This window comes from Bos indicus x Bos taurus, chromosome 23 (assembly GCF_003369695.1).
Source record: "Bos indicus x Bos taurus breed Angus x Brahman F1 hybrid chromosome 23, Bos_hybrid_MaternalHap_v2.0, whole genome shotgun sequence".
NCBI lineage: Eukaryota > Metazoa > Chordata > Mammalia > Artiodactyla > Bovidae > Bos > Bos indicus x Bos taurus.
The window spans coordinates 3,671,392-3,698,970 of record NC_040098.1 but is presented as its reverse complement, the minus strand read 5'-3'; the positions used below and the strand labels follow the sequence as shown (position 1 = coordinate 3,698,970).

The 27,579-nt window shown below is 39.8% G+C and overlaps 1 protein-coding gene across 1 annotated transcript in view; it reads left to right on the top strand.

The window, feature by feature from the left end:
* The window catches only part of PRIM2 (DNA primase subunit 2), a 332,549-nt gene that overhangs the window by 259,964 nt on the left and 45,006 nt on the right, over window positions 1-27,579 (top strand). Inside the window, exon 11 of the mRNA XM_027524206.1 lies at window positions 23,426-23,552. Within this exon, the coding sequence (XP_027380007.1) occupies window positions 23,426-23,552 (127 nt within the window). The remainder of the gene's footprint in view (window positions 1-23,425; window positions 23,553-27,579) is intronic.

Here is a 27,579-nt window from a genome sequence, read left to right as displayed (position 1 = left end):
TCAGGTTTGCTGTTGGGAAGCTCAGGTATCTATCAGGAAATGCAATACGTTACCTCTGCTAACTTACTTCAGTGACGTGGTAAAATAAATGAGATAATAATAACAAGTGGTTTGAAAATTCACCCTTTAAAAAAGGTGACAATTGCATATAAAATACGGATAGTAGCCATTTTCATATTCATAGTGCCTTCTGATTAAGGTGCTACAGACTTCAAAATCTCATTTTGAACAAAACCCAAACACTTTGTTTTGACCTGTATCAAACTGCCTGATTTCATCTTAGCTCAACAGACAGGTTGTCCTTTCAGCTGTTTTTTGACTGTGTCCATTGTAATATATCATTCATAGATTAATTTTCAAATTAAATCCCTATGAATGAAAAAAGGAGATTTCTTGGGCTGTTTAAAGCATCTTCTAACATTGAAAAATACATGCTTTAAATTTTTTAAGTTGACAAAATTGAAGAAAATGTTTTGTCTTGTTCTTTCCTGTTGTCATGTCCCAACGGGCAAAATAAATTCTGTCTCTTAATGAGATGCCTCATCAAAGTTAGAGGCGAACAGATGATCTAGAACCATGTAGCAGGTTTCTATAGACTTCCCTTGGTTGAGCCATCTTCCTGCATTGCAGGACACCATCTTCAGTAATTCAGTTTAGTTACATTGGGTTATGAGAAGGCAGCCACTCTGTTTTGAAACTTTAATTCTGATTCTTTATCATAGTTCACAAGGTAAAGTAACTTAACCATTACTGTGGTGCCTGTAACATATCAAGAGGAGAAAGAGGGAAGTTTCTCCTCCATCATGAATATTTTATTATTTCTCTGATATTTCCCTAGAGTTTGATATGCTTCTTTTTTGTATTAAATAATATTTTTATGGTTATATAAGCAGGTGGTATAATGTGCAAAAAAACTCCACTGAAATAAATGTAGAAATTCACTTGAGTTTTCCTTGCTAGACACCTGTGAACTAGTTAAGAGAACACCTTAATGTTGTTTTAGTGCCTCTTAAACTTGAAGGACGCTTATAACCAACCAGCCTTTCTTATACTTCATGTCAGGAAGCATAGCAGTGTGGTGTAGTTTATAGAGTTCTGTGAGACTTGCTGGGTATTATAGGAGATTAAAGTGGCTTTATTTAAGTATGTATTTGCCTTTAGTATTACGATAGAAAAGCTTTTTTGTTTCCCTGTAGTGTTAGTCGCTCGGTCCTGTCCGACTCTTTGTGACCCCATGGACTGTAGCCCACCAGGCTTCTCTGCGCGTGGGATTCTCCAGACAAGAATACTGGAGTGGGTTGCCATTCCTGTCTCCAGGGGATCTTCCCGACCCGGGAATCGAACCCAGGCAGATTCTTTACCATCTCAGCTACAGGGAGGTCCTAATACCACATATTTTAAGCAAATTGAAAATTAACACTGAGTTCTAAAATTAATTTCTGCTGTTGTTGACACTTAAAATTTTTAATCTAGTTTCAGAAGAGATGACCTGTGTTTCTTGGATGGATAAATGCATTTCCATTTGTTTATCATAACATGATGGAAAGAACACAGATACTGAGCAACTTCTAAAGTAGTTTCAGTTCTGACAACATTTTGCTGTGTGCATCTGAACGTTTTTTAAATTGTTCCAAATCTCAATTTTCCAGGCTATAAAATATAGATAATCACACTAATTTTGCACAGTTGTTAGGAGAATCAAATGAGATAACCTGTTATGCCTAGTCCTTTGCCTGGTATATAAACCTCTATTTTGAAAAAATTTTAGACGTACAGAAAAATTACAGAAATGGTACCAAGAGGTCCATGTGGCACCCAGCAAGTTAACCTTGGTGTAATGTCATTAGCTGGAGATTTTGTTTAGATGACAGCATTATTTTCACTAATGTCTTTTTGCTGTTCGAGGTTCCACCCAGCATTGCATCTGGGACAGTTTCTGTCTTTTCTTTCACAACCTTGATGTTTTTGGCAGGAACTGGATAGTTTCTCTCTTATTTTGGGCTTATATGTGTTTAGATCAAGTTTATCCATTTTTGGCAAGAATCTCACAGGAGCGATGCTTCCTCCTGATTGCATCATATCAGAGGCAGGTGATATCATCATAGTTTATTAATCTTGATCACTTGGGTCAGGGGCTCTCTCTGCTGGGCTTCTCCACTGTAGAGGTGCTGTATTCTCTTCAAAATGTCTTGGGGGAGACATTTTAGACCATGCAAATATCCTGTCTCCCCACTCAGTTTTGCATCCCTTGGTGGATCTGTTAGCAGCTATTATTAGTATGACACTCTAAGGGTTATTTTCTTTTTCCTTGTCCTGCGTTTATCAGTTTGGATTCTTTTGTAGGGGAAAGAACTCAGTTGTTTATGTCAGAGCATGCCCATGGATCTCCGTGAGTTGTATGCTTCACTCTGCGGGCTGTAATTCAGGGCTGTTGGGGTTCACTTTGTTGCTCGCATTGTCCCCACTCTGTTCCTCCTGTTCCCCGAGACTAGTCCTGGTGCCCTTTCTACAGGCCCCCTCCTCCCTGAGCACATCCGCTCGGTACCGCAAGATGCTCTGGGCTCATGTTGTTTTTCCTGCCTCAGTCTTAGAATTAACCAGTTCTTCAAAATGCCTTGTAATTCCCTTGAAAAATAAAGTACCCATCTGTCACTCAAGATGCCTTTGTCTCACTCTTGATAGATATTTTGTGTATTTCTCTTTTGATCTTCAGATGCAGCCTTAGGGAATTCAGTCTTGCCCAGGGGGAATTACTGGTTCCTGAAGGCAATGGCACCCCACTCCAGTACTCTTGCCTGGAAAATCCCATGGACAGAGAAGCCTGGTAGGCTGCAGTACATGGGGTCGCTGAGAGTCGGACACGACTGAGCAACTTCACTTTCACTTTTCACTTTCATGCATTGGAGAAGGAAATGGCAACCCACTCCAGTGTTCTTGCCTGGAGAATCCCAGGGACGGGGGAGCCTGGTGGGCTGCCGTCTATGGGGTCGCACAGAGTCGGACACGACTGAAGCGACTTAGCAGTAGCAGCAACCTTTATTTTTTTTATTTTTTAAATTTTATTTTATTTTTAAACTTTACAATTTTGTATTAGTTTTGCGAAATATCGAAATGAATCCACCACAGGTATACATGTGTTCGCCATCCTGAACCCTCCTCCTTCCTCCCTCCCCATACCATCCCTCTGGGTCTTCCCAGTGCACTAGCCCCAGCATCCAGTATCGTGCATCGAACCTGGACTGGCAACTCGTTTCATACATGATATTATACATGTTTCAGTGCCATTCTCCCAAATCTTCCCACCCTCTCCCTCTCCCACAGAGTCCATAAGACTGTTCTATATATCAGTGTCTCTTTTGCTGTCTCGTACACAGGGTTATTGTTACCATCTTTCTAAATTCCATATATATGCATTAGTATACTGTATTGGTGTTTTTCTTTCTGGCTTACTTCACTCTGTATAATAGGCTCCAGTTTCATCCACCTCATTAGAACTGATTCAAATGTATTCTTTTTAATGGCTGAGTAATACTCCATTGTGTATATGTACCATAGCTTTCTTATCCATTCATCTGCTGATGGATATATAGGTTGCTTCCATGTCCTGGCTATTATAAACAGTGCTGCGATGAACATTGGGGTACACGTGTCTCTTTCCCTTCTGGTTTCCTCAGTGTGTATGCCCAGCAGTGGGATTGCTGGATCATAAGGCAGTTCTATTTCCAGTTTTTTAAGGAATCTCCACACTGTTCTCCATAGTGGCTGTACTAGTTTGCATTCCCACCAACAGTGTAAGAGGGTTCCCTTTTCTCCACACCCTCTCCAGCATTTATTGCTTGTAGACTTTTGGATCACAGCCATTCTGACTGGTGTGAAATGGTACCTCATAGTGGTTTTGATTTGCATTTCTCTGATAATGAGTGATGTTGAGCATCTTTTCATGTGTTTGTTAGCCATCTGTATGTCTTCTTTGGAGAAATGTCTATTTAGTTCTTTGGCCCATTTTTTGATTGGGTCATTTATTTTTCTGGAGTTGAGCTGTAGGAGTTGCTTGTATATTTTGGAGATTAGTTGTTTGTCAGTTGCTTCATTTGCTATTATTTTCTCCCATTCTGAAGGCTGCCTTTTCACCTTGCTAATAGTTTCCTTTGTTGTGCAGAAGCTTTTAAGTTTAATCAGGTCCCATTTGTTTATTTTTGCTTTTATTTCCAATATTCTGGGAGGTGGGTCATAGAGGATCCTGCTGTGATGTATGTCGGAGAGTGTTTTTCCTATGTTCTTCTCTAGGAGTTTTATAGTTTCTGGTCTTACGTTTAGATCTTTAATCCATTTTGAGTTTATTTTTGTGTATGGTGTTAGAAAGTGTTCTAGTTTCATTCTTTTACAAGTGGTTGACCAGTTTTCCCAGCACCACTTGTTAAAGAGATTGTCTTTAATCCATTGTATATTCTTGCCTCCTTTGTCAAAGATAAGGTGTCCATACGTGTGTGGATTAATCTCTGGGCTTTCTATTTTGTTCCATTGATCTATATTTCTGTCTTTGTGCCAGTACCATACTGTCTTGATAACTGTGGCTTTGTAGTAGAGCCTGAAGTCAGGTAGGTTGATTCCTCCAGTTCCATTCTTCTTTCTCAAGATAGCTTTGGCTATTCTAGGTTTTTTGTATTTCCATACAAATTGTGAAATTATTTGTTCTAGCTCTGTGAAGAATACCGTTGGCAGCTTGATAGGGATTACATTGAATCTATAAATTGCTTTGGGTCGTATCCTCATTTTCACTATATTGATTCTTCCAATCCATGAACATGGTATATTTCTCCATCTATTAGTGTCCTTTTTGATTTCTTTCACCAGTGCTTTATAGTTTTCTATATATAGGTCTTTAGTTTCTTTAGGTAGATATATTCCTAAGTATTTTATTCTTTCCGTTGCAGTGGTGAGTGGAATTGTTTCCTTAATTTCTCTTTCTGTTTTCTCATTATTAGTGTATAGGAATGCAAGGGATTTCTGTGTGTTGATTTTATATCCTGCAACTTTACTATAGTCATTGATTAGTTCTAGTAATTTTCTGGTGGAGTCTTTAGGGTTTTCTATGTAGAGGATCATGTCATCTGCAAATAGTGAGAGTTTTACTTCTTCTTTTCCAATTTGGATTCCTTTTATTTCTTTTTGTGCTCTGATTGCTGTGGCCCAAACTTCCAAAACTATGTTGAATAGTAATGGTGAAAGTGGGCACCCTCATCTTGTTCCTGACTTCAGAGGAAATGCTTTCAGTTTTTCACCATTGAGGATAATGTTTGCTGTGGGTTTGTCATATATAGCTTTTATTATATTGAGGTATGTTCCTTCTATTCCTGCTTTCTGGAGAGTTTTTATCATAAATGGATGTTGAATTTTGTCAAAGGCTTTCTCTGCATCTATTGAGATAATCATATAGTTTTTATTTTTCAATTTGTTAATGTGGTGTATTACATTGATTGATTTGTGGATATTGAAGAATCCTTGCATGCCTGGGATAAAGCCCACTTGGTCATGGTGTATGATCTTTTTAATGTGTTGTTGGATTCTTATTGCAAGAATTTTGTTAAGGATTTTTGCTTCTATGTTCATCAGTGATATTGGCCTGTAGTTTTCTTTTTTTGTGGGATCTTTGTCAGGTTTTGGTATTAGGGTGATGGTGGCCTCGTAGGATGAGTTTGGAAGTTTACCTTCCTCTGCATTTTTCTGGAAGAGTTTGAGCAGGATAGGTGTTAGCTCTTCTCTAAATTTTTGGTAGAATTCAGCTGTGAAGCCGCCTGGACCTGGGCTTTTGTTTGCTGGAAGATTTTTGATTACAGTTTCAATTTCCGTGCTTGTGATGGGTCTGTTAAGATCTTCTATTTCTTCCTGGTCCAGTTTTGGAAAGTTGTACTTTTCTAAGAATTTGTCCATTTCTTCCACATTGTCAATTTTATTGGCATATAATTGTTGATAGTAGTCTCTTATGATCCTTTGTATTTCTGTGTTGTCTGTTGTGATCTCTCCATTTTCATTTCTAATTTTATTGATTTGATTTTTCTCCCTTTGTTTCTTGATGAGTCTGGCTAATGGTTTGTCAATTTTATTTATCCTTTCAAAGAACCAGCTTTTGGCTTTGTTGATTTTTGCTCTGGTCTCTTTTGTTTCTTTTGCATTTATTTCTGCTCTAATTTTTAAGATTTCTTTCCTTCTGCTAACCCTGGGGTTCTTCATTTCTTCCTTTTGTAGTTGCTTTAGGTGTAGAGTTAGGTTATTTATTTGACTTTTTTCTTGTTTCTTGAGGTATGCCTGTATTGCAATGAATTTTCCCCTTAGGACTGCTTTTACAGTGTCCCACAGGTTTTGGGTTGTTGTGTTTTCATTTTCATTTGTTTCTATGCAAATTTTGATTTCTTTTTTGATTTCTTCTGTGATTTGTTGGGTATTCAGCAGCGTGTTGTTCAGCCTCCATATGTTGGAATTTTTAGTAGTTTTTCTCCTGTAATTGAGATCTAATCTTACTGCATTGTGGTCAGAAAAGATGCTTGGAATGATTTGTATTTTTTTGAATTTACCAAGGCTAGATTTATGGCCCAGGATGTGATCTATCCTGGAGAAGGTTCCATGTGCGCTTGAGAAAAAGGTGAAATTCATTGTTTTGGGATGAAATGTCCTATAGATATCAATTAGGTCTAACTGGTCTATTGTATCGTTTAAAGTTTGTGTTTCCTTGTTAATTTTCTGTTTAGTTGATCTATCCATAGGTGTGAGTGGGGTATTAAAGTCTCCCACTATTATTGTGTTATTGTTAATTTCTCCTTTCATACTTGTTAGCATTTGTCTTACATATTGCGGTGCTCCCGTGTTGGGTGCATATATATTTATAATTGTTATATCTTCTTCTTGGATTGATCCTTTGATCATTATGTAGTGACCGTCTTTGTCTCTTTTCACAGCCTTTGTTTTAAAGTCTATTTTATCTGATATGAGTATTGCTACTCCTGCTTTCTTTTGGTCCCTATTTGCATAGAAAATCTTTTTCCAGCCCTTCACTTTCAGTCTGTATGTGTCCCCTATTTTGAGGTGGGTCTCTTGTAGACAACATATGTAGGGGTCTTGTTTTTGTATCCATTCAGCCAGTCTTTGTCTTTTGGTTGGGGCATTCAACCCATTTACGTTTAAGGTAATTACTGATAAGTATGATCCCGTTGCCATTTACTTTATTGTTTTGGGTTTGAATTTATACACCGTTTTTGTGTTTCCTGTGTAGAGAATATCCTTTAGTATTTGTTGGAGAGCTGGTTTGGTGGTGCAAAATTCTCTCAGCTTTTGCTTGTCTGAAAAACTTTTGATTTCTCCTTCATATTTGAATGAGATCCTTGCTGGGTACAATAATCTGGGCTGTAGGTTATTTTCTTTCATCATTTTAAGTATGTCTTGCCATTCCCTCCTGGCTTGAAGAGTTTCTATTGAAAGATCAGCTGTTATCCTTATGGGAATTCCCTTGTGTGTTATTTGTTGTTTTTCCCTGGCTGCTTTTAATATTTGTTCTTTGTGTTTGATCTTTGTTAATTTGATTAATATGTGAGCAGCAACCTTTAGAAGCGGAGAAGGCAATGGCACCCCACTCCAGTACTCTTGCCTGGAAAATCCCATGGACGGAAGAGCCTGGTAGGCTGTAGTCCATGGGGTCACTAAGAGTCGGACTTGACTGAGTGACTTCACTTTCACTTTTCACTTTCATGCATTAGAGAAGGAAATGGCAACCCACTCCAGTGTTCTTGCCTGGAGAATCCCAGGGATGGGGGAGCCTGGTGGGCTGCCATCTATGGGGTCGCACAGAGTCGGACACGACTGGAACGACTTAGCAGCAGCAGCAGCAACCTTTAGAAGACAAAGAAAACACTTGCCTACAACAGGAGGCAGCAGATCCATATTCGTCTTCTTTTTGTCCCTGAAATTGTAAAGGAACAATGTAACTTCCCACTGTAAATTAAATCTTTATCTCATGCTCTTTGTCATTTCAGGACATGATATAGTCCATCTATATTTATTTCCTATAAAAATGCAATGTAGTTTTTTCCTTTGGTTATCTGCTATGTAGCCAAGCTTAGATAATTAGAAGATGAAGTGAAATCTAAATGTATTATTGTGACTCTGGGAAAATCATTTGATCCTCAGTTATCCTGAATCTGATTTTATAATTATTATGGAAGTAAAAGTGTGTTAAAGATCTTGTCTTTTTTGTAGAGAATCTGATTTATTTTTGACATCGATAGAAAAATGTGTATTTTCACGAGCTCTGAGTAACCACTAGAGGGGGGTCATGGGTAGCTAGTTTCCCATTTGCTATTTATTTGAGACTTTATGATGCAAAAAGATTGACAGTAAAGGTGGAGAGAGGAGTACCAGCGAGTGAACTCAACAAGGAAAGCTGGAGTGAAGATATTGATTTGTACAAAATGGTATACCAGAGAAAAGTATTAAACAGGAAAATACTTATATTTCTATATGTTGATAAAAGGTGTACTCCACCAGAAATATGACAGTTCTGAAACTTTATGCACCCAGAAAGATATCATTGAAATATATCAGTATATATGTAAATATTTAAGCATTTATTCTAAAAATGTTTAGATGTTTCTTAACATTTGCAAGATTGGGGAGTTATATTTTTGCAGTCATCCTTGTAGCTCTTCACAACCTTACATTTATTGAACTTAATGTGTACAGTAGGTTATAAAGCAATATCTTGAGACACCTTTTTAATGATAAAGCTAGATCTTTAAAATTCTGTCATAATAGAAATTTAGTACTAGAAAATACAAACACTGTGGATTAAAGTATACTCTAGATAAGGTAATCTAGCAAAACAAAGTATTAAAAAAAACGATAATTTGACAAAAATGAAATCTGGGGAAATCAGTGAATAGGATGAACCTAATCTACATTTATTTTGACCTCAAAATGTTGGTAAAAAGCAATACTGTATTTGTGAAGAGGGCGCCTTTCCCTGGCCAGTGAGACATTCTCGTCAGCTCACTTCTGCATACTCTTGGGTTGCATTGTTTTCAGTTTGCTTCTCCTGTTTCCAGTGAGTGTAAAGACCGGTTTATGCAGGCTGAGCCAGCTGGTCTTAGACCCAGAGCATCAGGCAGCCTGCTCCTCTGCTTCTCTGTGGTATTTGTTTGTTGTTGGCTCTTAGGCTGCCAACAAGATAATTGGCCACCTTTTTAAGGGCTACTGAATTTAGTCTTCTATACTGTCTGTGTGTGATTCAGTAAATGATTTTACTTTAGTGAATGAAGGTTTGTCTGTGGTTTCTGTCTTCAAATTTTTAGAAAATTTGTTTAGAATCTTGTAAGTTTTCATTCACTATTATGTCAGTGGCATCCATACCAGTGAATAAAGCAGACTTTCTAAAACAAGTATTCCACATAGGATGCTGAAAATTCCACTATTGACCTGTGCCTTCTTAGTATCAGGCAAACTGGATGAACAATTGGTGATTTTTTATTCTATTAAAAAAATTTTTAAAACGTTGAAATACAATTGTATTAGTTTCAGGTGTACAGCAAAGTGAGTTGGTGCAAAAGTAATTGTAGTTTTGCATTGTTGAAATTTGCCATTTGATATAGGAATACATTCTAAGTAAATGTGCTTATGTCATACATCATTTTAATGCACATTTCTCACTTTATGTTCTTTTGCTAATGACTTATTACTTGCTATTTATTTTATATTTATTTTATACTATGAAAATTATATTAGACAAAAAGCAAATTCAAACGATTTTCTTATTTGAGTTCAAAATGGGTTGTAAAGTAGCAGAGACAATTTGCAACATCAACAATGCATTTGGCCCAGGAACTGCTAACGAATGTACAGTGCAGTGGTGGTTCAGGAAGTTTTGTGAAAGAGACGAGTCTTGAAGATGAGGAGTGTAGTGGCCAGCCACCAGAAGTTGACAAGGACCAGTTGAGAGCCATCATCAAAACTGATCCTCTTACGATTACACAAGAAGTTGTCAAAGAACTCAGTGTTGACCATTCTACAGTTGTTTGGCTTTTGAAACAAATTGGAAAGATGAAAAAGCTCAATAAAGTGGGTACCTCATGAACTGACTGAAAATCAAAAATATTGTCACTTTCAAGTATCTTCTCTAACTGTATGCAACAACAACAAACCATTTCTCAATCGGATTGTGATGTGTGATGAAAAGTGGATTGTGTATGAGAACTGGGAATGACCAGCTCAGTGGTTGGACTGAGAAGAAGCTCCAGAGCACTTCCCAGAGCCAGACTTGCACCAAAAAAGGTCATGGTCACTGTTTGGTGGTCTGCTGCCAGTCTCATCCAGTACCGCTTTTTGAATCCCAGTGAAACCATTACATCTGAGAAGTATGCTCAGCAAATCCATGAGATGCACTGAAAACCGCAACACCTGCCTCTGGCGTTGGTGAACAGAAAGGGGCCAGTTCTTCTCTACAGCAATGCCTAACTGCATGTCATACAACCAGCACTTCAAAAGTTGAACAAATTGGGCTATGAAGTTTTGCCATATCTACCATATTCACCTGCCATCTTGCCAACTGACTACCACTTCTTCAAGCATCTCGACAACTTTTTGCAGAGAAAACGCTTCCACAACAGGCAGGAGGCAGAAAATGCTTTCCAGGAGTTCATCGAATCCTGAAGGATAGATTTTTATGTTACAGGAATAAGCAAACTCATTTCTGGTTGGCAAAAACATGTTGATTGTAATGGCTCCTATTTTGATTATTAAAGATGTGTTAGAGCCTAGTTATAATGATTTAAAATTCACAGTCCAAAACCATAATTATGTTTGCACCAAGCTAATATTCTTTTTCAGATTATTTTCCTTTATGGTTTATTACAAGATGCTGAATGTAGTTCCCTGTTTTCTACAGTTGGGCCTTGTTGTTTAAGGTGATTAAAAGTCGAATTGTTGAGACCTCTTTTTAAATCATGTTAAGTATTTGGCAGTGGGAAGTTGTTAACTCTCCTTTGTCACTGAGAGCTAATGGAGTGATCAGTGTAAGGCTCGCTTTCAGTTCCTTGATGGGGGATGGATCCAGTGAGCATTCATACAAGGAAGATGCTCAGCGGTTCAGCCTTGTGAATGTGGAGTGAACAGCTGCAGTTTGCTAGGCTTTGTGCTGGCCTGGGCTTCAGCCTGGACCACAAGGGGCACCGAGTAGGCACTGCAGAGACCAGGGTTCTTTCCCTGTCGCCCTGCGGTTGGGAACTAGACCCCTTGCTCCGTGCCTTCGTACATGGGCAGGGCTGCACTAGACGTTGGCTGACACCTGCTGCAGGTCTTTAAATTCCAGCTGATGAGGGAGCTGCGTTCACTGAAGTTCAGGTCCAGACACCGGGGAGGAGAGGGGTAGGTACTGTGTCCTGCATCCTCGCTCTCTTCTTTCACTCCCCCTTTCTCCTGACTTTGTACTGAGTTCCTTGTCACATCTCACCTCAAATGGTAGAGTGCCTGGTACTGGTAATTTGAAAGCAGGAAGAAACACTTTTTCAGATTTTATTTTTTCATTTTAGATGGATAACTTCAAATTTCCCATTTTTAATGATTCTAAAATCATGATAAATTAGAAACTAATGCTATGTAAGTGACTTGTTAGTTACCATTTCTTTGAGAGTAGACACTTTTCCCTGGTATTCAGTAGAATCAGAAGCATTGTGTTTAGCTGTGGTTCAGTGTGACTTTCAGATGTCCGTGAAGCGACTGAGTTGCAGCAGGGAAGCAGCCTACAGTTGAATGCTTGCCGTGGATAACTAACAGTTTTCTGTATTTATTAACTTTGGAGTAGTTTCTAGAAAGTGAGAGTAAAATTTTAAATTCCATCTCTTCTCTACTAAATAATTGAAATAGCTATTCACTTGACCTCTTGAAAGTTGGCTTATTTATAAAATAGGGATACCTGACTTCCATACATTACAAGTAGTAAGGGGTCTGAGAAGAACCATTTTGTCACCACTAAAGATCTGTGGAAATGCAAACTGTTAATTATTGAAGTATCACTAAGCATGACTTTGATTTGATTGCTGGTAGATAACAGTAGTTATCTAATTGTACTAAATCCTCCATTAGGCATTTAGAAACGACGCTCTTTAATATCTGAGTGAATAGATACAGTTAAAGTGATGGAGACCACACAGCCCTAGGTCACAGAAGACTCTCAAATCTAATTTTTTGAGTCTATATCAATACAGACCTTGTAGCAGAGTATGAAAGACAAACCAACCCACTAACACCACACCCTGCATTCCTGAACACATTGCAAAGTGGGGAAACAAAAATTTTAAATTGTAGCTTGATCTTGTCTCAGGTAAATTTGAAGGAAAGAAAATCCACACATTTGGGGATCTAGAACTGAAAATGTTCTTCACGAAAAGGGATTAGGATGTGAACATGAAAAACATATATCCTGCTTTTCTGATGAAACCTTCAGGGAGGAATAAACCTTGTCCTGTACTCATCCCAAGTTCCCCAGCATGGACCCTGTAGATTAGCCTGGCAAAGGACAGGTTTCCAAGGAAAAAACAAAGAGAAGTATAGTAATTTATACACATGCAGTACATACAGGAACACACCGTGATGAGTAACTCATGGGGTATTTTCAATTTGCACTCATATTCAGTTTTAGCCTAAATAAAAGAAAAGGGGTTTGGAGCTTCTGGGCCAGGGAGGCAAGTTTGGGAAGTCAGTTCAGTCACTCAGTCGTGTCTGACTCCTTGCGACTCCATGGGCTGCAGCACGCCAGGCTTCCCTGTCCATCAACAACTCCTGGAACTTACTCAAACTCATGTCCATCAAGTCAGTGATGCCATCCAACCATCTCATCCTCTGTCATCCCCTTCTCCTCCTGCCTTCAATCTTTCCCAGCATCAGGGTCTTTTCAAATGAGTCAGTTCTTTGCATCAGGTGGCCAAACCATTGGAGTTTCAGCTTCAGTTTCAGTCCTTCCAAAGAATATCCAGGACTGATTTCCTTTAGGATTGACTAGTTGAATCTCCTTGCAGTCCAAGGGACTTTCAAGAGTCTTCTCCAACACCACAGTTCAAAAGAATCAGTACTTCTGCACTCAGCTTACTTCATGGTCCAACTCTCATATCTATACATGACTAATGGAAAAACCATAGCTTTGACTAGATGGACCTTTGTTGGCAAAGTGATGTCTCTGCTTTTTAATATGCTGTCTAGGTTGGTCATAGCTTTTCTTCCAAGAAGCAAGCATCTTTTAATTTCATGGCTGCAGTCACCGTCTGCAGTGATTTTGGAGCCCAAGAAAATAAAGTCTGTCACTATTTCCATTTTTTCCCCCATCTATTTGCATGAAGTGAAGGGACTGGATGCCATAATCTTAGTTTTCTGAATGTTGAGTTTTAAGCCAGCCTTTTCACTCTCTTTCATGTTCATCAAGAGGCTCTTTAGTTCTTCTTTGCTTTCTACCATAAGGGTAATGTCATCCATGTATCTGAGGCTATTCATATTTCTCCTGGAAATCTTGATTCCAGTTTGTGCTTCATCCAGCCTGGCATTTTTCATGATATACTCTGCATATAAGTTAAATAAGCAGGGTGACAATATACAGCCTTGACGTACTCCTTTCCCTATTTGGAACCAGTCCATTGTTCCATGTCCAGTTCTAACTATTGCTTTGTGACCTGCATACAGATTTCTCAGGAGGCAGATAAAGCACTTCCCAAAGCCAGTCTTGCACCAAAAAAAGTCATGGTCACTGTTTGGTGGTCTGCTGCCAGTCTGATCCACTACAGCTTTTTGAATCCTGGCGAAACCAGTACATCTGAGAAGTATACTCAGCAAATAGGTGAGAAGCACCAAAAACTGCAGTGCCAGCAGCTGGCTTGGTCAATAGAAAGAACCCAGTTCTTCTGCATGACAACACCTGCCACACATACAAAACCAGTGCTTCAAAAGTTGAATGAATTGGGCTACAAAGTATCACCTCATCCGCCATATTTAGTTGACCTCTTGCCAACTGATTACCACTTTTTGAATCATCTTGATGACTTTTTGCAGGGAAAATGCTTCTGCAGCCAGCAGGTTACTGAAAATGCTTGCCAAGAGTTCATCACAATCCTGAAGCACAGATTTTTACATTTCAGGAATAAGCAAACTTATTTCTGGTTGGCAAAAATGTGTTGATTATAATGGTTCCTATTTTGATTAACAAAGGTGTGTCTGAGCCTACTTATAATGACTTAAAATTCACAGCCTGAAACTGCAATTACTTTTGCACCTAGGTTGGTGCAATACTTGACCATTAAGTAAAATCTCTTTTTAAAATTTCACCTTTCAGACAGACACAAACTGGTTTTGTGCAAGTTTTGTGCAAATTATTGTAGCAAATAATTATAGTGTATACTTAGTAGCTTACAGTTTACAAAATGTTTTTGCACAGAGTGAAGGACAGGTCTCATTGTTTCAATATTAAAAATGAAAAAAAGAGACTGAGATAATTCCCTAACATTCAGCTTGTAGGTGTCAGAGCTAGAACCCAAATCTGTGTTCTCTGTCTGACTTCTGCTTCCTCTCCACCTGGTGAAAATTTCTTACCAGGGAGAAATGAATTAACTCCTACAGAGCAGAAAATATTCAGTATCCATATGAGAAAATTGACTGAATTAAAGTAATAGCAGCAGTGCCTTCCAGCTGAGTTACAGACCTCAAATTGCTCACCTGACTGAAGGTCTGATGAAAATTAGAATAATGAGATTTCAGGTTTTCTGATGAGGAAGCTGGAAGCAAAACATACAAGTAATTTAAGTAATATTAAACACCATACCACATCTGACTCACTACTTAATAATGCCAGCTACGAACTGTCACTAGTCATCTGCTTCTACAAGGAGGAAGTCCCTGACCACTGCAGTCACTGACCTTCAACACCCCCTGAAAGGAGGTTAGGGCTGAGAGCAGGAGAGACCCTCTGTGCTCTGGGATGCCTGGCAGAACAGGCTTCAAATAGTTAGATACTTTCAGGTAAAGATTTTATGAACCCAAATTCTTGCACCTTCTCATACCTAGAAAACCACTAAAATCATTAATGGAAGCATCTACTCTTGACTAGCAGCTACCTTCTGCCTAAGTGTGTGTTTGATTGCCTGTGTGCCTTGTTACTAAAATGACATGTATACCGACCTCCCCTCTGAGTCTTTGGAGCAGTTCCTCAGAGCTTTCTGAGAGGCTGTCTCCTGGGCTGTAGTTCTTATTTCAGATAAAACTTAACACAACTCTCACATTGTACATTTTTTTTTCACTTGAAAATAATAAATAGGTAATGATTACCCTACAGTTTTGTGGGGTTTTTTTGAAAATTGGAGTATAGTTGATTTACAATATTGTGTTAGTTTTGGGTGTACAGCAAAGTGATTCAGTTTTATATATATATATATATATATATATATATATATACACACACACACACACACACATGTATGCGCACACACACATACATATATCTATTCTTTTTCACATTATTTTCCATTACAGGTTATCACAACGTACTGACTATAATTCCCTCTACTATAAGTATGTCCTTGTTGTTTATCTGTTTTATATAAAGTAATGTGTATATGTTGGGTTTCCCACGTGGATCAGTGGTAAAGAATTCACCTATGAAGCAGAAGATTCAAGTTCGATCCCTGAGTCAGCAAGATCCCCTGAAGAAGAAAATGGCAACCCACTCTAGTATTCTTGCCTGGGAAATCCCATGGACAGAGGAGCCTGGTGGGCTGCAGTCCATGGGGTTACAAAGAGTTGGATATGAATTAGCCAGTACATGGCAGCAGCAGTGTATATGTTAATACCAAAATCCTAATTTGTCCCTTTCTCACTTTCCCCTTTGGTAACTATAAAATTGTTTTCTCTGTCTGTGAATTGGTTTTTGATTTGTAAATAAGTTCATTTGTATTATTTTTTAAGATTCCATGTATAAGTGATAACATGTGATATTTGTCTTTCTCTGTCTGACTTACTTCACTAGGTATGATAATGTCTAGGTCCATTTGTATTGCTGCAAATGGCATTATTTCATTCTTCTTTATGGCTGAATAGTAGGCCATGTGTGTGTGTACCACATCTTCTATGTCCATTCATCTGCAGGTGGACATTTAGGTTGTCTCCACGTCTTGTCTATTGTGCATAGTGCTGCTTTGGACTTTGGGGTGCATGTATCAGTTTGAATTAGTTTTCATCTCTCGCAGATATGCCCAGGAATGGGATTACATGATCTTATGGTAGCTCTGTTTTTAGTTTTTAAGGAACCTCCATACTACTTTCCATAGTGGTTGCACCAGCTTACATTCCCAGCAGCAGTGTAGGGGGGTTCCCTTTTCTCCATATCCTCCCCTGCGTTTGTTATTTGTAGACTTTTTATGATGGTCATTCTGACCAGTGTGCAGGGATACCTTGCTGTAGTTTTGATTTGCATTTCTCTGGTGATTAGTAATGTTGAGCATCTTTCCTGTTGGCCATCTTTATGTCTTCTTTGGAGAAATGTCTAGTTATGTTTTCTGCCCATTTTTTGATTGGATTGGTTTTTTAAAAAATATTGATTGAGAATGTATTCAATACAGAGCTAATTCTGTGCTTGATGTTATGCCAAGTGCTTTATTCAGATGAGCTATTAGCTAATTGTCATACCAACCCTGTGAGTGAAATGTTACTCCTTTATTTTTATATACTGTGTAAGGGAATTGCTACAAAGAAGTTGAGTCACTTGTCCAAGGTCACACAGTTAACACATAGTAGAGGTGGATTTCAATTCAAGTATTTGATTTAAAGCACTTGTCTTAACTATTAATCTTCAGTCTTCAAGCCTCCTTCATTGTGTTGGGTTAGAATGTGTGATGTTTCAGTGATCTCTCAAAGAGTTAAACTGTGGCTAAAGTTAAGAGTTAAAGAGAAGTACTTGGAATCTGTAGGTGAACGGTAACAAGATTAGTTTTACAGATAATTCAGTAATTTAGTAAGTATTTAATGGGTGCGCTGTGTATTAAATGCTTATGGCATGCGTTTAAGCAAAGCTTTAGAGAAGTGGCAGGAGGAGCGAGAATCAACAGGTCTCCAGCTGCAGGAGAGCTGGCGAGAATGGGTCACGGCGAGCCCATGGTGGCTTCACGCCCTTCCCCAGGGCAGCTCTGTTTCTACACGTGGCTCTGCTGCTGAGCTGTGCCTTCCTGGTAGCTTCGGGGGGCCCTCTGGTGATGTGTGGAACGCTGGACCTGGCACTGAAGGACCGGCCTCTGTAGGGAACACCCTCTGTGTGTTCCTCAATATGTAAACCAGAGTTCCAGATTCTTGTGAGTAGGAAACAACCCAGAAAAAGGGATTGACTATGTCTTTGTTAGAATTGCCATATCTTTACCTTCTTCTCTGCTCGTATACTTATGGTTGTTTTGCCTCCCTTAGGTCAAGAAGATTTTCCTTTTTGAATATAAATCTCTCTCTGAAGAATACTTGGTTTTGAACTGTTGTCACTTAACTGTGCAAGGCACCTTGACTTATGAAAAGCAGGTGTTGCCGTCCTGCCAGTAGGAATAATACTTGGTCTGGGGGCTTTTCTTGGCAGGAAATACTTTCTTCTAAGGAAGACCATGCATGACTCTTGGCACTTAGAGGTTTATATATACTTACGGCTTCTGAGTAGATTTGGGTGTAAATACTATAAAAAATAAAATAAAATGGAGTCTCTGTGCTGTGGGTGGAGCTGGGGTGGGAGGCAGACTTGTGAGGCACTCTGAAATAGACCAGCATGAGAGGATTAAGATGCACCTGCTTTATTGCATATCTTGAATTCCATTGGTGACATAGTGGCTCGGAAAACAACTTGTTGCTAACTTGGGCACAAATGCAGATTGCAGTGCCACAGCTGGAATGTTAGGACTAATTTGGAAGGGTGCCAACTTCTGCTTGACCACCTTCAGGCTGTTGATTTTCTGGTGTTTCCTATTGCTGGCTGGGGTGGGTTGGAGGAGGCAAGACAGAAAAGAGTGCTTCCACCTGGTTCTCACTCTCCTTCCCATATAAGTACTTAGAGACGTTCCTTTGAGTTGTGGATGTGGACACCTGAAAAGTATTCCCTGAAACATCACCCAATAAATGTACCTTCTGCACAATATTTCAAGAGTTTGCCACTTTGAAAACTAAAGAAGACAATTTGTATGATAAATATGTGAGTAGCCTGAAAACTTAATAAGGTCCAAATTTAGATATACATACACATAAATGCTAAACAAATTGGAAGGAAAAGGGAGAGGGAGGATACTAACATTAGCTTTTTTTCCTTAGAGAGAGTAGCTTTTCATTAAACAGAATGGCTGACTGAAAAGTTCTTTTAGTGTTTCCTGATGAACGTAGAGAAATCTTATGTCTAATTAAATTCACTTCATACCTGAAAGTTTGCACAAAGAGATTGATTATAGTTAAATGCTTATGACTAACAAAACAAACAGAAGTTGTCCATAAAAGATGTTTGCTGGAACTTTTAACATTCTTATTTTCACCAGTGAAATGTAATGATAATTTGAAAGATTTTTTTATTTCTTGAAAGTTTTCTTTCAGTTGAAATGCCATTTGTTTTCCTGGCTATAGATTGCTTGTGGGCACATCAGTAGTTATGAAACCATAAGCTACTGGTTGTTGAAAATTACAGCAGTCTTTTTCTTTTTTTTAAAGTAGAAATTGATAAACTGATTTTAAAGTTTATAAAGAAAAGCAAGGATATAAAATAGCCAAAATAATATTGAAAAAGAACAAAACAAGAGGACTTACATTACCTGAAACTGAGACATGCTTTAAATATGTAACAAGGACAGTATGGCATTAGCAAAAGAATGGGCCTGTAGAGCAATGGACTACAGAATGAAGCAGGACAAAGGCTAATAGAGTTTTGCCAAGAGAACACACTAGTCATAGCAAACATCCTCTTCCAACAACACAATAGAAGACTCTACACATGGACATCACCAGATGGTCAACACCAAAATCAGATTGATTATATTCTTTGCAGCCAAAGATGGAAAAGCTCTATACAGTCAGCAAAAACAAGACCAGGAGCTGACTGTGGCTCAGATCATGAACTCCTTGTTGCCAAATTCAGACTGAAATTGAAGAAAGTGGGGAAAACCACTAGACCATTCAGGTATGACCTAAATCAGATACCTTATGATTATACAGTGGAAGTGAGAAATAGATTTAATGGACTAGATCTGAAGAGTGCCTGATGAACTATGGACAGAGGTTCGTGACAATGTACAGGAGACAGGGATCAAGACCATCCCCAAGAAAAAGAAATGAAAAAAGCAAAATGACTGTCTGAGGAGGCTTTACAAACAGCTGTGAAAAGAAGAGAAGCGAAAAGCAAAGGAGAGAAAGAACGATATACCCATTTGAATGCAGAGTTCCAAAGAATAGCAAGGAGAGATAAGAAAGCCTTCCTCTGCGATCAATGCAAAGAAATAGAGGAAAACAATAAAATAGGAAAGACTAGAGATGTCTTCAAGAAAATTAGAGATACCAAGGAAACATTTCATGCAAAGATGGGCTCGATAAAGGACAGAAATGGTATGGACCTAACAGAAGCAGAAATTAAGAAGAGGTGGCAAGAATACACAGAAGAACTGTTCAAAAAAGATCTTCACGATCCAGATAATCACGATGGTGTGATCACTCACTTAGAGCCAGACCTCCTGGAATGTGAAGTCAAGTGGGCCTTAGGAAGCATCACTACGAACAAAGCTAGTGGAGGTGATGGAACACCAGTTGAGCTATTTCAAATCCTGGAAGATGATGCTGTGAAAGTGCTGCACTCAATATGCCAGCAAATTTGGAACACTCAGCAGTGGCCACAGGACTGGAAAAAGTCCGTTTTCATTCCAATCCCAAAGAAAGGCAATGCCAAAGAGTGCTCAAACTACTGCACAATTGCACTCATCTCACATGCTAGTAGTTCAGTTCAGTTCAGTCGCTCAGTCGTGTCCGACTCTTTGCGACTCCATGAATTGTAGCATGCCAGGCCTCCCTGTCCATCACCAACTCCTGGAGTTCACTCAAACTCATGTCCATCAAGTCAGTGATGCCATCCAGCCATCTCATCCACTGTCGTCCCCTTCTCCTCCTGCCTCCAATCCCTCCCAGCATCAGAGTCTTTTCCAATGAGTCAACTCTTTGCATGAGGTGGCCAATGTATTGGAGTTTCAGCTTTAGCAACAGTCCTTCCAAAGAACACACTAGTAGAGTATTGCTCAAAATTCTCCAAGCCAGGCTTCAGCAATACATTAACTGTGAACTTCCAGATGTTCAAACTGGTTTTAGAAAAGACAGAAGAACCAGAGATCAAATTGCCAACATCTAATGGATCATGGAAAAAGCAAGAGAGTTCCAGAAAAACATCTATTTCTGCTTTATTGACTACACCAGAGCCTTTGACTGTGTGGATCACAATAAACTGTGGAAAATTCTGAAAGAGATGGGAATACCAGACCACCTGACCTGCCTCTTGAGAAACCTGTATGCAGGTCAGGAAGCAACAGTTAGAACTGGACATGGAACAACAGACTGGTTCCAAATAGGAAAAGGAATACGTCAAGACTGTATATTGTCACCCTGCTTTTTTAACTTATATGCAGAGTATGTCCTGAGAAACACTGGGCTGGATGCAGCACAAGCTGGAATCAAGATTGCCAGGAGAAATATCAGTAACCTCAGATATGCAGATGACACCACCCTTATGGCAGAAACTGAACAAGAACTAAAGAGTCTCTTGATGAAAGTGAAAGTGGAGAGTGAAAAAGTTGGCTTAGAGCTCAACATTCAGAAAACTAACATCATGGCATCGGGTCCATCACTTCATGACAAATAGATGGGGAAACACTGGAAACAGTGGCTGACTTTATTTTTCTGGGCTCCAAAATCATAGCAGATGGTGATTGCAGCCATGAAATTAAAACACTCTTACTCCTTGAAAGATATGAGCAACCTAGACAGCATATTAAAAAGCAGTGACATTAGTTTGTCAACAAAGGTCCATCTAGTCAAGGCTATGGTTTTTCCAGTGGTCATGTATAGATGTGAGAGTTGGATTATAAAGAAAGCTGAGTGCCGAAGAATTGATGCATTTGAACTGTGGTGTTGGAGAAGACTCTTGAGAGTCCCTTGGACTGCAAGGAGATCCAACCAGTCCATCGTAAAGGAGATCAGTCCTGAGTGTTCATTGGAAGGACTGATGTTGAAGCTGAAACTCCAATATTTTGGCCACCTGATGCTAAGAGCTGACTCAATTTAAAAGACCCTGATGCTGGGAGGGATTAGGGGCAGGAGGAGAAGGGGATGACAGAGGATGAGGTGGTTGAATGGCATCATGGACTTGATGGACTTGAGTTTGAATGAACTCCGGGAGTTGGGTGATGGACAGGGAGGCCTGGCGTGCTGTGATTCATGGGGTTGCAAAGAGTTGGACACAACTGAGCGACTGAACTGAACTGAACTGATGTTGGAAAAGATTGAGGGCAGGGGGAGAAGGGGATGACAGAGGATGAGATGGTTGGATGGCATCACTGACTCAATAAACATGAGTTTGGGTAAACTCTGGAATTTAGTGATGGACAGGGAGGCCTGGCGTGCTGTAGATCATGGGGTCACAAAGAGTCAGACATGACTGAGCAACTGAATTGAACTTATAGAGCAATGGAATAAATTATCTTCAATAAATGGTGTTGGAAAATGTGTTTTCCAGTTTACATGGGGGTACCAGATATACTATCCCGTAATACACTACTTTGGCATGTTGATGAAAAAAAAAAAAGCACAATGTGAGAGTTGTGAGTTAAGTTTTATTTGGGGCCAAATAAGGACTATAGCTCAGGAGACAGCATCTCAGATACCTCTCAGAAAGTGCCCTGAAGAGGTAGCAGGGAGGTATATTTGTGATTTTGGGGAAGGGGGAGTACCCAAAATCAATCACATATTTATTGCATAAGGTTTCTGCTAGTCTTGTGAGGCTTACTGCTCATTACAAGGAACAGATATCACCATGAAGGATTTTAGTGCTTTCATAGATAACAAGGAGATGCAAGAATTAGGCTCATAAAATCTTATCCTGAAAATATCTAACTCTCTGAGGACCTCTTCTGTCATTTTTTCTCAGAACGCAGAGTGCCTCATTCCTAATCTCCAAACTGAACTCCTTTCAGGGGGGTTTGAGGTTCAACAGCTGAAGCAGCTCATAATTTGATCCTTGTAGAGGTAGAAGGCAAGTGCCAAGTTGTAGGTGATACCATTTAGTGAAGTTGTAGAACGTCTAAAGCCATGGTGACAGAAGTGAAACCAGTGGATGCTTCTGGGTGTGTGGGTTGGGGAAGATGCTGTGAAGGCTTGAGGGAGCTCTGTGAATGATGGAAATGTGCCGTTTCTTGATGGTGGTGTATGTTACATCAAACTGGAGACTTTATATTTACGCATGTCACTCAGTGTAGATTATAGCCTCAAAATTAAAAATCTCACTTCTAAACAGCAAGGTCCTACTGTATAGCACAGGGAACTATATTCAGTGTCTTATAATAACCTATGCTGGAAAATAATCTGAAAAAGAATATATGTATGTATATGTGTAGTTGAATCACTTTGCCATACCCCAGAAACTAACACAATGTTGTACATCAGCTGTATACCTCAATAAAAAGAAATCTCATCCGTAGAAACCCACAGTATTTTCTCATCTCGTGATTCTTTTTCCTGTGCTCTTTAAAGTATTGGACAGCTTAGACCCACTATACTGAGCCTTTCAATAAATATGAGTTCCTTTTCATCCCACCCATGCAAAGTCCTTCCTGTGCAGTTATCTTGCTTGTTCAACATGAGTCGGGAATTCCTGGCAGGAGGCAGTCACAGTATTCTTTCATTCTTGAAGCATTTGCTGACGGCTTGCTTTTGTGTAGTGAAAATGCAGGGGAGGCATTAATTATATCAGGAGGCCCTTCAGAAGTAGAGTAGGCAAGATGTGGGAATTCAGGGAAGACTAGCATAAGGTGGATACAGAAGATGATTGACATCTTGCATGGTCTTTGGAATCAAGGCAAGAAAAGGCAAATCGATTATTCTTCTCAGGAAAGAATTATCCTCATCTTTAAACATATAAATATGAACATTAACTGTCTCTAACCTGATAAATTTATTTCCTTTAAGTTTTGCACCTTTAAAAACCTATAAAGGACCCAATATTGGGTCTGATATAGATGTACATCTGCCGTGAATGCTGAATTTATTTTAGAAAGTGTTACTTTGTATGCTTTGATTCCAGCTGGCACTGCTGGCACCATCAGTTCAATGCTGGCTTAATTTGTCTCTTCTCTCTTTTTCCTCCAATCAGTTTGATAAAGGGTACTCTTACAACATTCGTCACAGCTACGGAAAGGAAGGCAAGAGGACAGACTACACACCTTACAGCTGCATGAAGATCATCCTCACCAATACACCAGGCCAAGGGGATTATCACGGTCAGTGCTTTCTCTGACATGTCTGTAATGCACAGACACCCAGGAGCTTTGCAGGGAACAGCTAAAGGGAGTGGGCTTGTGGCTTCCTGTCAGTCATCAGGACAAGCCAGAGGTCCACTGGCTGTTATAGTCTGTTTTATTACTGAGCTGGGCCAGTAAGAGAACGTGGTCCTTCTGTGTTCCACTTTGTGCTGAGCCAGGCTCTTCAGGCATACAGCTTCTTCACCTGCTGTTCTCCTTCTTCTGCATGTGGCTTAGACAGCTGATCAAAGCTTTTTAAAGTTGAGTGCCTCAAATTTTAGAAGGGTAGATTCATTAATTTTCTATCTGATTAACAAAAAAAGGCTAAGCGAGGGATTTAACAAGTCGTGATTTCACATATCTATCAATTTGCCTAAGTTGTAGGTTAAAAAAAAGTTAATACCAACCTAGATAGCATATTCAAAGCGGAGACTTTACTTTGCCAACAAAGGTCCGTCTAGCGAAGGCTATGGTTTTTCCAGTAGTCATGTATGGATGTGAGAGTTGGACTGTGAAGAAAGCTGAGCGCCAAAGGATTGATGCTTTTGAACTGTGGTGTCGGAGAAGACTCATGAGAGTCCCTTGGACTGCAAGGAGATCCAACCAGTCCATTCTAAAGGAGATCAGTCCTGGGTGTTCTTTGGAAGGAATGATGCTAAAGCTGAAACTCCAGTACTTTGGCCACCTCATGCGAAGAGTTGACTCATTGGAAAAGACTCTGATGCTGGGAGGGATTGGGGGCAGGAGGAAAAGGGGATGACAGAGAATGAGATGGCTGGATGGCATCACCGACTGGATGGACGTGAGTCTGAGTGAACTCTGGGAGTTGGTAATGGACAGGGAGGCCTGGCGTGCTACAATTCATGGGGTTGCAAAGAGTCAGACACCACTGAGCAACTGAACTGAACTGAACTGAATTTACTTGGCCAAGTGCAGGTCTCGAAGAGAGGGTTCTGTCTGTTTCCAGGTCCTCAGCACATTGCTTATTTACTTCAGTTTCAGCTCAGTCACTCAGTTGTGTCCGAATCTTTGCGACCCCATGGACTGCAGCACGTCAGGCTTCCCTGTCCTTCAGCAACTTCTAGAGCTTACTCAAACTCATGTCCATTGAGTTGGTGATGCCATCTCACCATTTCATCCTCTGTCATCCCATTTGCCTCCTGCCTTCCATCTTTCCCAGCATCAGGGTCTTTTCAAATGAGTCAGTTCTTCGCATCAGGAGGCAAAAGTATTGGAGTTTCAGCTTTAGCATCAGTCCTTCCAGTGAATATTCAGGACTGATCTCCTTTAGGATGGACTGGTTGGATCTCCTTGCGGTCGAAGGAACTCTCAAAGAGTCTTCTCCAACACCACAGTTCAAAAGCATCAGTTCTTTGGTGCTTCAGTTCAGTTCAGTTCAGTTCAGTTCAGTTGCTCAGTCATGTCTGACTCCTTGTGACCCCATGATCACAGCATTCCAGGCCTCCCAGTCTATCGCCAACTGCCGGAGTTTACCCAAACTCATGTCCATCGAGTAGGTGATGCCATCCAACCATCTCATCCTCTGTCGTCCCCTTCTCCTTCTGCCCCCAATCCCTCCCAGCATCAGAGTCTTTTCCAATGAGTCAACTCTTCGCATGAGGTGGCCAAAGAATTGGAGTTTCAACTTCAACATCAGTCCTTCCAATGAACACTCAGGGCTGATCTCCTTTAGGATAGACTGCTTGGATCTCCTTGCAGTCCAGGGGACTCTCAAGAGTCTTCTCCAACACCACAGTTCAAAAGTATCAATTCTTTGGCGCTCACCTTTCTTCACAGTCCAACTCTCACAACCATACATGACCACTAGAAAAACCACAGCCTTGACTAGATGAACTTTTGTTGGCAAAGTAATGTCTCTGCTTTTTAATATGCTATCTATGTTGGATATTACTTTCCTTCCAAGGAGTAAGAGTCTTTTAATTTCATGGCTGTAATCACCATCTGCAGTGATCTTGGAGCCCCCCAAAATAAAATCTGACACTAGCTTTCTTTATAGTCCAACTCTCACATCGACACATGACTGCTGGAAAAACCATAGCTTTGACTAGATGGACCTTTCTTGGCAAAGTAATGTCTCTGCTTTTTTAACATGCTCTCTAGGTCATTGCTTTTCTTCCAAGGAACAAGACTCTTTTAACTTCATGGCTGCAACACCATCTGCAGTGACCCTGGAGCCCCCAAAAATAAAGTCTCTCACTGTTTCTATTGTTTCCCCATCTATGTGCCATGACATGGTGGGACCGCATGCCATGAACTTAGTTTCCTGAATGTGGAGTTTTAAGCCAACTTTTTCACTCTCCTCTTTGACTTTCATCAAGAAGCTGTTTAGTTTTTCTTCACTTTCTGCCATAAGGGTGGTGTCATCTGCATATCTGAGGTTACTGATATTTCTCCTGGCAATCTTAATTCCAGCTTGTGCTTCATTCAGCCCAGTGCTTCTCATGATGTACTCTGGATATAAGTTAAATAAGCAGGGTGACAATACACAGTACTCCTTTCCCAACTCCTTGATGTTCTCCATTCCCAATTTGGAACCAGTCTGTTGTTCCATGTCCAGTTCTAAGTGTTGCTTCTTGACCTGCATGCATATTTCTCAGGAGGCAGATAAGGTGGTCTGGTATTCCCATCCCTTTAAGAATTTTCCACAGTTTATTGTGATCCACACAGTCAAAGGCTCTGGTGTAGTCAATAAAGCAGAAAGAGATATTTTTCTGGAACTCTCTTGCTTTTTCAGTGATCCAGCAGATGTTGGCAATTTGATCTCTGGTTCTTCAGCCTTTTCCAAATCCAGCTTGAACATCTGGAAATTCTTAGTTCACATACTGTTGAAGCCTGGCTTGGAGAATTTTGAGCATTACTTTACTAGCGTGTGAGATGAGTGCAATTGTGAGGTAGTTTGAGCATTCTTTGGCATTGCCTTTCTTTGGGATTGGAATGAAAACTGACCTTTTCCAGTCTTGTGGCCACTGCTGAGTTTTCCCAATTTGCTGGCATATTGAGTGCAGCACTTTCACAGCATCATCTTTCAGGATTTTGAAATAGCTCAACTGGAATTCCATCACCTCCACTAGCTTTGTTTTTAGAGATGCTTCCTAAGGCCCACTCGACTTCGCACTCCAGGATGCCTGGGTCTAGGTGATTGACCACGCCATCATCGTTATCTGGGTCATGAAGATCTTTTCTGTATAGTTTTTCTGTGTATTCTTGCCACCTCTTCTTAATATCTTCTGCTTCTGTTAGGTCCATATTGTTTCTGTCCTTTATTGAGCCCATCTTTGCATGAAATGTTCCCTTGGTATCTCTAATTTTCTTGAAGAGATCTTTAGTCTTTCCCATTCTATTGTTTTCCTCTATTTCTTTGCACTGATTACTGAGAAGGGCTTTCTTATCTCTCCTTGCTATTCTTTGGAGCTCTGCATCAAATGGGAATATCTTTCCTTCTGTCCTTTGCCCTTTGTTTCTCTTCTTTTCACAGATATTTGTAAGGCCTCCTCAGACAACCATTTTCCTTTTTTAATTTCTTTTTCTTGGGGATAATCTTGATCAATGCCTCCTGTACAATGACACGAACCCCCGTTCATAGTTCTTCAGGCACTCTGTTTATTAAATGTAATCCCTTGAATCTATTTGTCACTTCTACTGTATAATTGTAACATTTGATTTAGGTCATATCTGAATGGTCTAGTGCTTTTCCCTACTTTATTCAATTTAAGTCTGAATTTTGCCGTATTCATTCAGTTCATTATCTGAGCCACAGTCAGCTCCCAGTCATGTTTTTGCTGACTGTAAAGAGCTTTTCCATCTTTGGTTGCAAAGAATATAGTCAATCTGATTTGGTGTCAACCATCTGGTGATGTCCATGACCAATGCGTTCTCTTGGGAAAGCTCTATTAACCTTTGCCCTGCTTCATTTTGTATTCCAAGGCCAAATTTGCCTGTTACTCCAGGTATCTCTTGACTTCATACTTCTGGTTTCCAGTCCCCT